General features: G+C 38.2%; 1 protein-coding gene across 10 annotated transcripts in view; it reads right to left on the bottom strand.

Moving 5' to 3' along the window:
* LOC117410688 (girdin-like) overlaps positions 1-14,855 on the bottom strand; it is a 93,475-nt gene that overhangs the window by 51,880 nt on the left and 26,740 nt on the right. For 9 of the 10 annotated variants that reach the window (XR_009328910.1, XM_059025498.1, XM_059025497.1 and 6 more), the window contains exon 4: positions 749-818. The exons of the other annotated variant lie outside the window; for it this stretch is intronic. Coding sequence is in view for 8 of the 9 variants with exons in the window: in XM_059025498.1 (XP_058881481.1) it covers positions 749-818 (70 nt within the window). In the remaining variant the exon portion in view is untranslated. The remainder of the gene's footprint in view (positions 1-748; positions 819-14,855) is intronic. 10 annotated transcript variants of the gene reach the window in all.

The raw sequence follows: 14,855 nt of genomic DNA, 5'->3' as shown, positions 1-14,855 counted from the left end.
TTCTTGAACTTGTATTTGTCTATGGATAGGAGTGGTCCTATGCTAGTAGCTACACAACTACAGTAGAACTAGTCTTATTCACTGAATCAGTTTTTCAAACATGATATGTAGCTACTGTAGCAGCTGCTTTTAAAAATGCTGTTTTTTGTAACAATAACAATACATTAGCTCCTGTTACAATACTAAACTACCAAACAAGATTGCTTTGTTAGGACTGCAAAATAGAAGTCTACTGTACATTCCCATTACCACAGTAATTGCATCTATCCCTGGAAACTGTTGTTAGAGTGTAAATACACATGGTTTTCTTTGGCCTGTAATCAATTTCATATGTTATAATATTCCTTTGCATTCTGAGGCACTCATATGCAAATCCTCTGCTGTGTTAAGGAAGACAGCAGTTACTTAATGTATATTTTTTTTAGACAAACCTCAAAATGAAAAACAGTTTGCTTTTATACATAAAACAAAGTCTGATATTCATGAAACCTTCCATGATTGTTAAAGAACCTACAACAGTCACTTGCTACAGTAACAACAAAATAAAAGTGTTGTCAAGCTGGTGTCATTCCACACAATGTTGGTTTGCCCTACTTTTTAGAAAGAAACTATGGCCCAAATTAAGAAAGCATTGTGCTAAGTCACAGCAATTTCTTCATCAAAAACACATTCTTTAAAAAAAAAAACCTCCCAATTAAGATGCTGTTAATATTTGTTATAATAGCTACAACTATAGTATTTAACCTACCAGAGAGAGGATTTCTACCCAACACCAGGACATTTGGAAGGGGCATCATGATTAACTGCTGTAAAGTCTCCTATAAAAGAAAAATATATTATTAGACTAGTCAAAAAAATGACTTAAATTTTCTTTTCTTTTTTTTTTATTTATGTGAGATGGTCACTGTTAATAATACAAATCACAACATCATGTGGTGTCACCAAAGTGTATTACATTTGTGGTCAGCAGACTTCTGTATGCACCCATTATAGTCATGTGAACATTTTTGTGGTTGTATTTGGAAACTAAAGATGCAACAGTGTTAAAAAAACATGCACACAGTATTCTTCTTAAATCCTGAACCTCCAACTTTTTGTTTTTTAGTTGTCTGCTCAAAAGTAAGCAACAACAGCTTGTACAGTAAAACCAGGGGCGTGCGCAGGAATAAATGTACACTTGCACAAAGTCAGGGATTTTGTAGGCATATAGTCAGGTGTATGATTAAACAATTATACCAAACAGGTGCTAATGATCATCAATTCAATATGTAGGTTGAAACACAATCATTAACTGAAACAGAAACAGCTGTGTAGGAGGAATAAAACTGGGTGAGGAACAGCCAAACTCAGCTAACAAGGTGAGGTTGCTGAAGACAGTTTACTGTCAAAAGTCATACACCATGGCAAGACTGAGCACAGCAACAAGACACAAGGTAGTTATACTGCATCAGCAATGTCTCTCCCAGGCAGAAATTTCAAGGCAGACAGGGGTTTCCAGATGTGCTGTCCAAGCTCTTTTGAAGAAGCACAAAGAAACGGGCAACGTTGAGGACCGTAGACGCAGTGGTCGGCCAAGGAAACTTACTGCAGCAGATGAAAGACACATCATGCTTACTTCCCTTCGCAATCGGAAGATGTCCAGCAGTGCCAGCAGCTCAGAATTGGCAGAAAACAGTGGGACCCTGGTACACCCATCTACTGTCCGGAGAAGTCTGGTCAGAAGTGGCCTTCATGGAAGACTTGCGGCCAAAAAGCCATACCTCCGACGTGGAAACAAGGCCAAGCGACTCAACTATGCACGGAAACACAGGAACTGGGGTGCAGAAAAATGGCAGCAGGTGCTCTGGACTGATGAATCAAAATTTGAAATATTTGGTTGTAGCAGAAGGCAGTTTGTTCGCCGAAGGGCTGGAGAGCAGTACACAAATGAGTGTCTGCAGGCAACAGTGAAGCATGGTGGAGGTTCCTTGCAAGTTTGGGGCTGCATTTCTGCAAATGGAGTTGGGGATTTGGTCAGAATTAATGGTCTCCTCAATGCTGAGAAGTACAGGCAGATACTTATCCATCATGCATTACCATCAGGGAGGCATCTGATTGGCCCCAAATTTATTCTGCAGCATGACAACGACCCCAAACATACAGCGAAAGTCATTAAGAACTATCTTCAGCGTAAAGAAGAACAAGGAGTCCTGGAAGTGATGGTATGGCCCCCACAGAGCCCTGATCTCAACATCATCGAATCTGTCTGGGATTACATGAAGAGAGAGAAGCAACTGAGGCTGCCTAAATCCACAGAAGAACTGTGGTTAGTTCTCCAAGATGTTTGGGCCAACCTACCTGCCGAGTTCCTTCAAAAACTGTGTGCAAGTGTACCTAGAAGAATTGATGCTGTTTTGAAGGCAAAGGGTGGTCACACCAAATATTGATTTGATGTAGATTTTTCTTCTGTTCACTCACTTTGCATTTTGTTAATTGATAAATATAAACTATTAACATGTCTATTTTTGAAAGCATTCTTACTTTACAGCATTTTTTCACACCTGCCTAAAACTTTTGCACAGTACTGTATATATATATATATATATATATATATATATATATATATATATATATATATATATATAATCGTGTGTGTGTGTTTGCGTGTGTTGATATGGTTATATAAATAAATAGCATTACACTCGCAATTTCAACGAAAGTCCATACGCTGTGGAGCTTTGTAACACTGACACATCTTTCTGCAGTTGCAACTGTAACAGGCAGCGTGGCCAAAAGCACCAATAGGTTGAATACATCAGGATACAGAAGTCCCAGGTCATGTTCTTTACAGACCTTCATGTGTTCTGGCAAAGACATTGCATTGTCTGATTCCTGAGCATTAAAATAGGCTCAATGTGGTGTGCAAATAAATCGTACTGCATTTCAGGAACTCTGCATTGAAATTGTTGATTCAGCTTCACAAGTGCTTTCCCTTTAGTATATTAACAGTTTTCAGGTTTTCAGTTTAGGATAAAATAGCAATTTTAAAAATGTGTGGTTTTTCCACTAATTGTAGTACTGCAGCTGGACTCAAACATTAAGGGGACACACGCGCCAGTCCTTAGATGCACGTTATGGGGGAACGTGTGCAAACCGAGTACACGCGTGTCCATAACTGCACGTTATGAGGAAATACGTTCAGGTTGTGAGTGTCAGTGACAGAAAGGGCAAACGCAATACAATGATAAGCCGAAATCCATATTTTGGAGATGATTAAGGGCCATAAACTACTGGAAATGATGTACTTATTATGTAGAATCTGGTACTTGGTAGAATCTGTCTTTAAAAAAATAAACTTGTTATGTGTAGTGTAGAGCACAGTAAGCCTAAAAGATAGTTGCTTTTGTTACTGAATGGGGTTGCAATCATCCTTAAGACATGCACTAGGCCTAGAACAACATTGCGTGATTTTGCTGAAGTGGCTAGACAAGTAAGCCTGTTATCTCTGAGGTCACTCCTCAAATAGGTGCAACAGTGTTGTTTTTTTAGACTCAAATATCATTCTGTCTGGAAAGGGTTACTTTGTTTTTATCCAATGAGAGAAACGTTTATAGGCTGCTGTTATTTAAAATGGTGGTGGGGGAAGAAGAGGAAAAAAGACAAACAGCAAGGAGCTGGAGAAGAGAGCAAGCTACTGGATTACAATTCATACAAACTTATTTGGAATACAAGGATCGCGTTATAGTTAAGCTTAACTTGCATTAACTATTTTTTGTTTAAGTTTTTTGATTAAATAGATCTACTGGGGCCCTAGTTAGAAACCGTGTTTTATTGGTTTTTGTATGCACAAATATAACGCTGTGCATTATAAATCTACCACGCTTCAGTTTCTGGGTTTTTTGGATATCTTTGTCTGGAGTTTTGGAGAACAGAAGACTCGGCAGCTGGTTAAATATCTGGAAGACTGGTGAGGTCATTTCAGTTTCTTTACAATGACTCAAAAGATATAAAAGGATTGTTTTTTCATGCTGACTGTTTTAGCTTTAATACCTATTGGCAGAGGAAGCACCAAATGGAACTATAGCTTCACAAATATTTCTAGCTGACTTGTATTGTGTTTATAATGTGCTACATTTGTTGATTTGTTTGCTTGGTTGTTTACTGATGTGGTTATTTTGTATTGCTGGGATGAGGGGTGAACAGGATGTTGTCATTTCAATGCTGTGTCAGTATTTATTGTATATGGTGAGTTATCTGTTGTTATGGAACATAAACACCATAGTACAATAAAAATAGTTATTATTTGTGTAAAGAACTTGTCCCTTGTGTTTTTATTGCTGTCGGTATTTCTAGCTGATTTGGGAGTTATTCATTTTGTAACCTTGATCGTGGTTATTTGAGTGTTAATCTCCAGATACAGTCGATATAGAGCGTCCGCTACAATGTATTTTCAAATCAGGATCCATTTTACTTTGGAAGATTAATATTTCATTCGATGAGAGCTGCCAGTCAGGAACGGAAACCATGTCCTTTTATTTATCAGTGTTTCAGTTAAACCAGCCTCCTACCTTGCAATGGACAATACACTCACAGACTGCTCCTGATCAAATCAATAGGTTTTGCAGCGGCCTCACAGCAATGCATTCTACATCTCTCCCGAAAGCAGCCTCATCTTTCACTCCATCTAAATTGCCTGAACACTTAAAGACCAACATCGACATCCTATCAAAATTCTGGCTGGCAGAATGTGCAGCAACCTCCTGCAATACCAAGGAGGCACTTAATGCAGCTTAAATTTGCTCATATCTCACAATGAGCTTCTTTTCACTCACTTCAGCAGTTATCTGCTTTCTACAGCAGGCCACTGCACACTACTGACGGCAGTCCACCACACACTGTTACAGATTACTGCTTCAGCAGATCTCTGCTCTCAAGCTCCCACTGTCATTCTCTTTCTACACAGACTTTTCGCAATATTATAAAAGATCGCCAGATATCAGCAGTTGGTTCCGGCACCAGCTCCAGCACCTCTCCAAGTTCCGCAATTCCAGCACCTGTGAGTTCTCCTCTCTTCAACCTTCTTCAATCGGCTAGAAATTACATGTCAGCTGCACTAGCTCCATCAACAAGATCATCCTACTCTACAGGCTGGTCTTCTTTCTCCTCCTTCTGCGCAAAAAACACAAATTTAGCCAGTTCCATTTAATCAAAACTGGATCTTAGCCTTTATCGTCCACGCATGAGACATTCTACACCTCTCCACTTCTACAGTCAAGTCTTACATCTCCGGAATCCAGTTCCATTACAGTCTCAAGTCAGTGTCCTCTCCGATTCTTCTGGCCATTCCAGCAATCTGCCTGACGCTCTGTGGCATATCTAAGAGCTCACATCCTACTTACCCATCTCGGCTTCCCATATCTTCGGATATTCTGCTGTTACTCATGTCAATCTTGTGAAAAGGCTGTTTCAACCCTTTTGACGATCTCCTCACAGAAGTCATGTGCTTAACTGCTTTCTTTGGATTCCTCAGATGCTCCGAATATACTGTCCCATCTCTTTCCAGCTTCCCTTCTCTCTGCATCCGTTCCAATGACATCCTTAGTTCCAGATACATCTTCAGCAAGAAGCTTTTCCTCATGACAGATCCGCTGTTCATCAGCTCCTCTCGTGCAGTAGTTTCAAGACATTGGTTCTCAACTCACCTTGCCTCTCTCATCTCCAAAGCAGGCCTTTCTCCTCAGTTCTACACTCCTCACTCCTTTAGAATCAGAGTAGCCACCTCAGCAACAAAAGCCAACATTAATCAGCATCTAATTAAGAGCCTAGGGTGCTGGTCCTCCTCAGCAGTAGGATCGTACATACGCACATCTGTTTCTGATATTGCTGCAGCTCACCAAAAAACTGTCTCGTATGTCTTTTCCTCATTTCAGAAATGTTATGCATTGACATATGAACTACTGTTTGTCCCATGGGTGTGGGGTTGTGCGGGGAGCCAGGGTCCAACCTTTGGGGGTAAGTGAGGCTCACTTCCCCGACCTCTATGGCCGCCGCCATCCACGCCTCCGCCGAGGGGAGGTTCTCACCGCGTGAGTCAAAGGGGACCCCCGGCCACACACTCTATCCTTAGCAGCTCCTGCTCTTTATCTTACTCAAACTGAGACTGGGCTCTATTTCCAGCTCCCTATTCTGTCATTCCTTTTCCAGGTTCTTCAGCGCAAGAGCCTATTCTTCTTACACAGCTGCCGCTCCACAGAGCTTGTCGTGGGCTCCGCCGAGCCAACCTATCTTAAGTATTTTCTGGTTCCCGAGGCTGCTGAATAGCCTGCCTTCGAGGCCGCTCTCTCTCCTCTGGCCAAGAAGGCTCCCGCCGGTCAGGAACCTCTTTCCTTTCCTATCCTATCCCCTGAGGCCACTCCTCAAACTACCTCTCCAAGTAACGACCTTTCACTCCAGCCCTGGCTCTCACCCCGTGAATTGAAGAGTTTTAAAAGGTGAAAAAGAAATACAGTATATATCGCAATTGAATCTACATGATTTTCACAATTTATACCCTTTACTCCTGCACCCAAAAATTTCCTCCACCTGTTTTCCTTAGGGCAGGTGTTTGTAAAGCTGGTTGCTTTAAACATTGCTGAGGATTTGTTACACTGCCATATCAAGTTTCTTTGAGGACCTTTCATCTTTGTAATCCGCTCTCAAAATGCACAGGTTTCATTATTAAGAGATTTAATTTCCAGGCAGATTTTTACCGACTCATACTCAAATTCCTGCACCTCTGAAACACTGCTGAATTAATTTCACTGCATTTCAAACACTGAATCAGAACAATCCTTCATACGGTACTTTAAATTTACTTAAAAAGTATGAAAAACAGGTCTGTTTTTTTGTAAATAACTATGTCACTTAAAAATGTCCATAGAAATCTGAATAAATGTTGACATCTTCAGCCATTGTAAATGTGTTTTGATGTTATTTGTGACAATTCGAAAGGCTTCTATTTTGGCTGTCTCCACACAGAAATGAATATCTGTAATGTACAATAAAATAAATATTTTACTTGTGTCATCGGTGTCAATTTCAGGCGGAGCTTCATGGTCGGCAAGGTGGTACAGCTGAGATAATTTTTTTCCTCTGTCATCATGTCTGGTGCTGTCAGTGTCACTTTCTTAGCACACAGTACAGACAGCAGTCGCTCAGTAACGAGGTGCAAACAGGTGATTGATCGATCTGTATGAGCGTTTACGAAGGTGCTTTGTTAAAAAAAAAAATGTAAATCTAAATTGATAAGTGTTTATTTTTTAGCAAAATAAAATCTAAGCCTATTTTAGGGACCCCAACTGTTGTTGATTAGTAAGTTTACATCAGGTCTACCAAGTTTCAAAAGGTACTAGTCCTTTGGACTAGTAGCACAATATTGTTAGTTTCTAACCCTGTGTATGCATTATTTAAATAACGTTTCATGTATATTCCTTAAAGGTACAGAACTACAGTCAGATAAGGAAAATTATAGGGGTAATATTATGCTGTGTCAATAGCATGACGCAAGATTATCAGATATGTCTATACATAATACATGACTGCACTGTGAAAATAGAATAATGTTGGTTTCATTTTCATCTCAGAGAGATTACATGTCAGAAATACACAAAGCTGAAATATTTTCAGCACATACTGTAACTTTTTACAAAACCACTAAATGTTCTGTTTTCATTCAAATTATTGTATTGTTAACATACTTGAAAATGCTTTGAAATTTAACTTGTTTCTTTATCCAGGCAAAAAAGAAATGTGTTGTACTCCTTATCAGTCCCAGAATAATGGGGCAGCAGTGTGGAGTAGTGGTTAGGGCTCTGGACTCTTGACCAGAGGGTTGTGGGTTCAATCCCCAGTGGGGGACACTGCTGTTGTACCCTTGAGCAAGGTACTTTACCTAGATTGCTTCAGTAAAAACCCAACTGTATAAATGGGTAATTGTATGTAAACATAATGTCATATCTTGTAACAATTGTAAGTCGCCCTGGATAAGGGCGTCTGCTAAGAAATAAATAATAATAATTCATTCCTTTTCTACTCACGATCTGCTGATAATGCTTTAATAGCATGGTCTTTTTTTTGTATCCATCTTGGCTCTTAAAATATTAATGATGGCAGTGTTCCCTTGCAGAGTAGCTGAATAGCAACAGGATTATATTTCACTATAGAAAACCATCAGGCCTATATTTTCTTTATACGCTGTTGGTCACACAGTTCAGTGTAGCATTCTTTTCTGCTATTTATTCCAATATGAATAAAAAAATACTAAAAAGGAAGTAATCTATCTCTAAATGTCAGTTTTGCATACTTGATTGTGCTTTATCTATGGGCATGAAAAGTGCATTTAATCCACAGCACAATTATTGTAACTTTTTTTTTTTTTTTTTAAGTTAGGCCTACCATTGTTTTTTCTGCTCTTACCAACTGTGTTCTGAAGTACCAAACTCCTATGGGGATGGTTGCAGTCCTAGTAAAATTGAATCCTTATCCTGGATGTGTTTTAAGTCCATGACCTTATTTATACAGCATCATTTGTTCTTTCAAAATAACAAATTAAAGGATGTTCGGAAACGACAGTAAAAGTTCTCTAGAACAGAGCACTCACAAGCCTACTTTATGCCTTAAATGTCCTGTTTCTAGATTACTGTCTTTGCAGAAATAAGACATTCAACGTAAAACACTGAATCTAATTTTACGGTAGCATATACTGTAGCAGCATTTATATTTACAAACATCATGAACTTGTAAACCACTCTTGGATATAAAAAATGGTTTAATTCTATAGTCTGAAAAACCTTGCCATAATTTCAGGTTAAAAAGAATCCCATCCGAAATGGAAAATATGTACAGGAGTAATGACGTGCCTTGTATAAACCTTGTTAAATATTTATTTTTAAAGGTTTCTGCCAGCCAGAAAAACAGCCTTTCTCTTTTTGTTGCAGTTGCTAGAAAAGTCAGCTATTGAATGCTAGCCTTTAAAAAGAAATGATTGTATGGGTTCTCATGGGGGATCAACAGTGACTTGCATTCCTTGTAAACCACTGAATGCTTAAATTACATTTGCCTCATTCTACAAAGAAGATGAGGGTTCCCATGGAAACATCACTAGATGTATTCATTACAGCCTTGCTTATCAAGGCCTGTGGCTAGATTTGGGCTTTGGCTCTTTAATTCACTCCAATGTTGACTGCAGTTTTCATAATTAAAATATTAAGCATCTTAAAAAACATCTTTAATTTATTGCACAGTATAACGCTGTGAGAGTTCTCCCACAAAGGGATCTTTGAGAACCTGCTTGTAGTACTGTAGGTCAGAAACAGCCAATGACAGGAAGCAACGACCTGGACACACTCCATTTTCAGAAATGAGGCAGCCTTTTCTGGCAGAAAGAAAAAAGCTAACCTCAAATAAAAATACAAAGAAAATATAAATTTGCAAACTACTGTAACAAAATATCTACTCCAATTTTTTCTTAAAAAGGAAAAATGTCAGCAAAATAATTAACATTTTATTTTTTATATTCCTAAAATGTATTTTGAATTGCTTTCTACTACAGTTTACTGCAGTTTTTTATACTGGAGACGTTTCTCAGTAATTAATCCAATTTTAACTACACTTCACTGTAAAACATGGTACGTTGTCCCCAATGCCTTTATATATAATTGTCCAACCTTGTCATTGTACAGTAGTTAGCACTTATTTTGTTGTTTACAGTTATCCATCTTCCTTTCACAGTAACATGCAGACTGTCTGAAGCCTCAGGCTTCATATCCAGCCAGGAAGGACCAACCATACTAATCCTCTGTGTGCCCCACATCACTCACCCCAGACCACCAGCCCCTCCAGGGCACTGAAGCCATATGGCTTTAACCTGCAGAACCAGTTTTCAACCTTTTAACATCTAGGCTTGTGAAATTATAATTTTATACACAACATGTTCCACTAAGGTCTATAACAAACCACTCAAAACCTTTTTCTTTAATGTTTTGAATTGAATGTGTTAAAATATAAACCTACAGCACAACCTGTCACATCAGATGTAATTGGTCCCAGGGGATCATCAGATAGGCTATGTACAAGGGTGAAAGTCAAATACAGTTTTCAAAATTGAAAAAAAAATCTATGTAAAAAAAATCTATATAAAAAAAGTTTATAAAAACACCATAACTAACCTTGTATTTGATTTTATAGGGTCTTACCTTTCTTAAAACACATTTGTCCACACCAGATCTAATTTGTTTTCACATTTTTTGCAGGATTTATTTCATTGTGGCCTAAAAATTTCCTATGGTGTGACAACAACATTTTCTTTATGGATATATATAATGATGGTTGGGAAACAAAAAAAAATGTAACTGTCAAATCTAACTGTTGTTACCTTGGCCAAAATACTTTTATATATGAGACTTGTGGGCAAACGGTAATCATTTTTGCCATAGCTGACGCTTGTCAGTTGATTTTCTTAATCAAAAACTTCCTAACTAAAATAAAACAATTTGAATACCTTTGTATTATTCAATTGTCTTTGATATTGTGCACATTTATTCATGATATTTTTCATACCAATTTTAAACATCACACCTTAGAACTGTAATGTCACACCATGGGACGCTCCACTTAAGTTTGAATGATAAGATAATGACTACAGCACCTGATTTTCGGGTTTTACCTGATTTAACCCGATTCCCCCCGAATGCTTTTTTCTGCTTTCAGGTTAAACCCGAAAACTCCCCAAAAAGGCACATACTGCATATGAATAAACACATGCGCAGTTGTCTGTGATTCAAATGCAACATAACAGAACTGGCGCCGATGATGGTAAGCTGATTTACCTATTGGAAAAATGTGGCTTCTTAATGTTTAAATATTTTTTTTTTTTTTTCAAAATTACAGCAATATAAGGTTTTGCTTTTATTTGCACACTTTTCTTCCCAGTTATTTGTTTTATGAGTGTATGTTTAAGCCAAGAGCATTTAGATATAACAGTTGATCGTTTCTCTTTGTAAAACAGCAAGGAGTAAAGTTGTTTAGTTTACCGTATGTTCTGTGTGTAATTATACTTGCAACTTCACTACGAAATGCCTCCATATCCAGTATAGATGTCATCAAAAGTTTGCATAACCCAATGTGTGGAAATAAACATCCGTTGGGAATTTAAACTGTTGACGACAACCTTGTTGTCAACACTGGCCCAGATTTATAAAAGGATTGCACATGTTTTACGACCGTAAAACGGGCACTGAGGGTTCTGAATTCTTGGATGGGATTTATAAAACACAAGTAATGGCATAAACACGCAATTAAGACATGATTTGCAGGGGCAATGTCTCTCTGCGCTTTAGACATTGATGCATATGTAATTCTGCATATACATATGTAATTCTGGGGTGTTTCTGAATGAAACCGTTAAAATTGGGAGGGGATTTTGCAAATGACGTCTATTAAATATTCAGTCTAATTTAGTAAAGCTGCCGATAATTGCAGGCCTCGTATTTGCATGATTATTTTAAGAACTCTGAAAAGCAGGCATTAATTTGCCGCAGTCAAGACAGTAGGCTATATAAAAGGCAAGGTGATGTGGGAGACTTGTCTGCAGCAAGAAGGAGACATCGTTTTCAAGGACAAAGAAAAATTAATAGCAAAGAGCTCATTTTTTAACCCTTCTGATCAAGTCAGTTTGTAAATTACGGCTTGTAATACCGGTACCGTATTGTTTTGCAAACTCCAATTTTAATACGTTTCATAGCTTACATGACAAAACAGAAAGTCTGCAAATAGAGAATATAGAATCCATGTAAAAAAGGTTCTTAGAAGCACCTAAAAAGTTCTCCCCACAGTGGCAAAGCAAGGTTCTAACGAGCGCCTTTACTTCTTAGAGTGTAGGTATTATTAAAAGAACGGTGGAGGAGATTAAGTGAAGATGGAACGATATTCCGAGGCGCATGAAAGACAAAGTCTCATATACAATGAGAGCTCATCCTCCACCGTTATTTTAGTAATGCCTACAGAACAATACTGGTTCAGGCAATATTGTTAAATTCGAGTTGGAAAGAAAACGGTAAAAAAAAAAAAAAGGACAGAGGGACAGATGACGCAGTTAGTTTGTAGATAGAGCAAGTACAGTTTTTCGACCATATATACCATACAGATATGCTTTAAAATCATACATAGAGTAAGAAATACAGACAAACATAAGAAATAGGAGAGTTGTAACTGCATAAGACTTTAAGAAGATATAAGTCGTAGTTAAACTGAAGACTGTTCGTATGCTGCTGTATTGTTGCTGAACAACAATGGAAGGATGTAAGTAAATAAAACTTATTGTTTCTGAAGTTTGAAAAGTCTATATGCCTGGAATTATTCTATACAAAATAAGAAGTTGAACTAATATGCGAAGCACAGTAACTGGATGATGTGTTGTAATGTATAAGCAACCTACTACAAACTCTGGTACATTTGTTTATTAAGAAGCCACCGCACATTCCATATTTTATTCATTTGTCCTGGTGATGTATTTTGAGCTTGTAACACATCTTCATGTGTTACAAGTACTGTTTGTACCAAAATCTCCAATTCCATATTGGTAAATTTCAGTTTTTGCTTCTGAGCATCCTCATCACCATGGCTAGTACCAGGCTGAGGTCTTTGTTTGCCATTCATTTTCTTTTGGAATGTGTAGCCTACACACGCAGGGTTGACCCAAACCCGCTATTTTTTGTGAGAAGTGTGTAATTCTCCACCGCTAATTGCGGTGAGGGGTATTTAAATTGGTTGATTGTGGAATCGCCTGCTTTACCTAATTAGTCTTATAAAATAGGTCGTTATTTTGACGATGAGTGCGGCCGTACTGAACACGCACATTATGTGGCTTTTTGCGGTCGGTTTTTCCCCTTTATAAATTCTTTCTAAATAAAACCAGATTTCTACCCGAATATTTATTCTTTCTTGATTGTCTATAAAAAGATCCACCCATTTTTTTCATTAAATAATTCGACCTGATTTTTAAAAAAGCATTCACCTGAATTTGGAAAATAATTTCACCCGAACATCAGACGTCCTAATAAAGATTTGTAATGTGACAAATGAGGAAAGATAGACAATGGCAAACATTCTGAAACAAAATTCACCTTTTTAATTTGACTTGTTTTTCAAAAGTAACACATGTTGAACATAAAAATAAATATGGACAGCAACAGCCAGCCCTTTTTAGGGACAAAATCTTTTTTGTTTTAAGGCACTTCATAGCCATTTTCAGTAACATTAACACGTCAGTAACATAAAGTAACAAGTCACAATAAGTACAGTAAGTAACATCAAGTATGGAAAACAAATATGGCATTCTACTTTATAGCTCAAGAGATTTGTGTTAAATGTAGTCTATTCCTTACGAAGGACTTTTATCTGTCTGTGGGAGGGTGTTTTTTTTTTTTTTTAAATCAGAAACCTGCTACAAGGTAAGCAAAAGATGTGTTTTATATAAGAAAGGGATCATACGGCAGGTGCTGCAGGGAGAGGGGTTCCAAAGTATCCTTCCATTGATCATGCTAGCTGATGACTTTTGAATTTTTCCCAGTCATCATGTGACAGCTTCACAAAGCGTGACGAAGGTGAAGGCTCTGGCGCTGAGATATGACTGACAACATCTGAGTAGTAGTTACATGTGCAGTCAAGTTTCTGTGGCCATATTTTTGATTCTGGACTGAAAGTTGCTTCATACAACTCACTTCCACCTCATCTTCTGTGATCTATCTGATGCTGCTAGTTGCTCTAGAGCTGATGCTTTGAGATGCCTCTCTTTCCCTCACCTTGGTCACCTCTGTCAAGATGTTTACCATTTTTTGGACTATGACAAATGTAGAGGAACTTGTTGTGTTTAAGACACCTTTCTGGTACAATCTCTGCATGAGCAGACCAAAATTCTCATGGTGTGAACATGCACAAGTGTTACGGTCACTGTTTTTGGGTTCAATGATGTAAAAAGGGACTGAGCCTGAGAAATTGTCAGTAGGACATGGACAATGCCTTACTGGCCTCTCTGCAGTACTCGGCATGCAAATCAGTTAGGGACTTTGACAGACCTCGACTCTGATGACTCTGTTTACCCTTCCTGATTATATCCTTTTGCCAGGAAGAAGACGACTGTTTTTGTCTCCAGACAGAAATTCTTTCACAATTACTTTACAGTGTTTCGAATTATTCTTGGCTAACACTCTTTTCTTTTTTGTTTTCCTTCTCCCTCTTCTTAATGCGAAGCCATCTTTTTTTGTACATCTCAGCTCTCTTCTTGTTTAATGTCGTCACTCAGTTTCTGATTTTAATTTTTTTTTGCCCTTATATTCTGCCTTAGAGTTCTTATTCTGCTACAGTCGTAGTGGAGTGGATGATGCCACTGGCTGTAATCTTTGGGCCAGCGCTGAACTTAAATTGAACTGAACTGCGCTGAGCAGTGTCCTGATTAGACTACACTGGCTAGGTCTGTTGGTGGATCTGCAGCTAGTGGATCTGCTGTTAAGGGTACTATCGCTGTTTCATCCAGTGAGGGAGTTAAATCGAGAACAGCCCTCCACTCTTTCTCATTCTGCCTGATCTTTCTTTTCGAATTCCTCCAACTATCCCTCATCTTTTGCTGTCTAGCTTCAGTGAGGTCATTGGTGGAGAACACCTGTACTTCTCCCCTAGCTTTCTTAGCCTGGTAGCTGAGTAAATAAGACAGTAATGTTGAAACTGAGGGGATGGTCATCAATCATTTCTATCTTACTAACACCCTCCCAAACTCTTGTTTTCATTATAAATCACATGGACAAATAAGTCATACATGGATTTGCAAAGGAGGTACCAGTAGT

Source organism: Acipenser ruthenus, chromosome 6, assembly GCF_902713425.1.
Source record: "Acipenser ruthenus chromosome 6, fAciRut3.2 maternal haplotype, whole genome shotgun sequence".
In the NCBI taxonomy this organism is placed as follows: domain Eukaryota; kingdom Metazoa; phylum Chordata; class Actinopteri; order Acipenseriformes; family Acipenseridae; genus Acipenser; species Acipenser ruthenus.
The sequence above is the reverse complement of the archived record's forward strand: the minus strand, read 5'-3'. Positions and strand labels throughout refer to the sequence as shown.